We start from the raw sequence: 2,450 nt of genomic DNA on the forward strand, positions 1-2,450 counted from the left end.
GGGACAGGGGAGTGGTGGGTGGGGTGGAAGGGTGAATGAGGCTTAGGGAGTCCCGGCATGGAGAGCTGCGCTATAGACTTACCCCAAGAGGCCTGAGGATAGTAGTGCAGGCTAGGAGAGTTAGCCGGTGGTTCAGGCCCAGGGAAGCAGAGCGAGGTGAGGGCAGGGCCAGGACCAGAAGTGGTGCTCCTGGAGCCCAAGAAAGGGACTGGGTTGCTCTGGGTGAGAAGGGTCAGGAAGCAGTATTGGTTTCCCAGGTGTCTGCGGCCCCAAGACTAGGAGTGGCGCAGGGCTCAAACTAGGAGTATAGAACGACGAGGCGGGGGGATGGAAGGGTGAATGTGGCTTAGGGAGTCCCAGCGCGGAGAGCTGCGCTGTAGACTTACCCCAAGAGGCCTGAGGATAGTAGTCAAATTTATTTCAATTTTTAAAAGTTGTTTTAACACTTGACTCAGTTGTTTCTATAAATAACAATCTGACCTCAAATAATCCACATATCATTTTGTGATCCCTGTAAAGAAAGCACCATTAAAAGAAACTGGGATATTTTCATAGTAATATGATTGTGACTTTGTTGTGGACATCCTTCTTGAGGGACCTTGAAAGCTGTAGTCAAATTTATTTCAATTTTTAAAAGTTGTTTTAACACTTGACTCAGTTGTTTCTATAAATAACAATCTGACCTCAAATAATCCACATATCATTTTGTGATCCCTGTAAAGAAAGCACCATTAAAAGAAACTGGGATATTTTCATAGTAATATGATTGTGACTTTGTTGTGGACATCCTTCTTGAGGGACCTTGAAAGCTGTTATGTGGGGATCAAAAAGTGTTAGAGGAGTTAATTGGCTAATCAATATTCCAGGTGTTCTAAAGCTAGTAAGGTTGAAGTTAGACTACATAATGGGAAAATGTGCTTGAGCAGATTCTAAATCCAAAAGTTAGAACTTGTGTTAGTCAAGATCTGCTGTTTGTCACTGTGCCAAAGCACTTAAATTAATCTAAGAGATAAAAGCTATATTTAGGTTCATAGTTTCAGAGAGCTTAGTCCATGGTTGACTGGCTCTGTGGCTCTGTTTCTGGGCTTAAGTGAGTCAGAATATTGTGACAGGGAGCAAAGTTGGTAGGGGAGGGCCTCAGGGAGGGACCTGGGACAAGACAGCCCCCGGGGCATGCCCCCAGTGCCTTATTTCCTTCAGCTAGGTCCCACCTTCTAAAATGTCTTCTGTCTCCCAAAATAGTACCAACAGCTATTGTCAATACTTGAGCCTTTTGGGGGGACATTTCATGTCCAAACCTTAACAGAGTTCTTGGATGAGGAGAGTCTCAACAGTTCTTCTCTTGTGTCATGAGCTTGGCAGGAGCTTGGGAGACCCCCAACTGTTAGCAGTGGTTTGTGAACATGTATTTAGGAGGTATATATTTAGAGGAAGCGTTTCCCAGTATATTTTCAGTGCACCTTCAGAACTGCTGTGGTGTAAATGGGGATAGCTACCATTTACCAACGAGCAACCTGGGGAAAAACATTGTGATAAGCCTTGACATGGTAACACAAAGGTAGCTGCTCAGACTTAGAATCTGGTGAAGTACATTTTCCCATTGTACTGCCTAATCTCAAGCCTGTGAGCTTTAGAATGTTTTTTAGGTATCTTACACTGACTTTCCAGAGTAGATGGGATCTGAACTTTTCTTCCTTGCTTGAAGCTGTGATCAAGATGGTTCAAGAGGCAGGCAGAGTGATTGTCCAAGATGGGATGTCGGAGCTCTTGAAGCTGCCCCTTCGTTGTCACGAGTGTCAGCAGCCACTACCTTCCATTCCACAGCTGAAAGAGCACCTCAGGGAGCATTGGAGCAAGTGACAGCACTGCAGAGCCTCAACCGCTGCTGCCCGAGAGGTCAGCTGGAGCGAACTTCCGGTACCTGCTCGCCATTGCTCATGAACTGCGAAGTTCTTGAAATAAAACGTAGCATTTTTAAAAAATATTTTATTATTTTTATTTTATGTGTATGAGTGTATTGCCTGCATGTATGTGAGTGCACCTGTGTTGTGTAGTGCCGTGGAGATCAGAAGAGAGCTTCGGATGCCCCTGGAACTGGAGTTAAGGATGGTTTATAGCCACCATGTGGGTGCTGGGAATCAAACCCGGGTCCTCTGCAAGAGCAGTCAGTGCTCTTAACTGCTGAGCCCCAATATACAGCATTTTTTAAACAAAGCTTATTTTATTCTTGAGTGGCCACATGTAGGGCGACTCTGATCAGTTCAGGAATTAGGAATTTGGGTTTATATGGGTGTATTCTCTGGTAATGATGGCTGGGACATGCCTGAGCACCATCTCCAGGACCATGTCAGGTCTGACTAATGGGAGGGGAACAAAGCCACATTCAGACTCAAATGTAGGATGCAGAAGGAAGGCTGGTAATATACTTTGTCACCTGCCCCCAAATCATG

At 45.2% G+C, this 2,450-nt stretch overlaps 1 protein-coding gene across 7 annotated transcripts in view; it reads left to right on the forward strand.

Annotated features, from left to right (window-relative positions):
* Aptx (aprataxin) overlaps positions 1–1,984 on the forward strand; it is a 21,198-nt gene extending 19,214 nt beyond the window's left edge. For all 7 annotated transcript variants that reach the window (XM_008842488.2, XM_008842487.3, XM_008842486.2 and 4 more), the window contains one exon: positions 1,706–1,984. In XM_008842488.2, the coding sequence (XP_008840710.1) occupies positions 1,706–1,860 (155 nt within the window). In that variant the 3' untranslated portion in view covers positions 1,861–1,984. The remainder of the gene's footprint in view (positions 1–1,705) is intronic.
* Positions 1,985–2,450: the final 466 nt, after the last annotated feature.

This window comes from Nannospalax galili, unplaced genomic scaffold, assembly GCF_000622305.1.
Source record: "Nannospalax galili isolate Female #2095 unplaced genomic scaffold, S.galili_v1.0 scaffold341, whole genome shotgun sequence".
Taxonomy (NCBI): Eukaryota; Metazoa; Chordata; class Mammalia; order Rodentia; family Spalacidae; genus Nannospalax; species Nannospalax galili.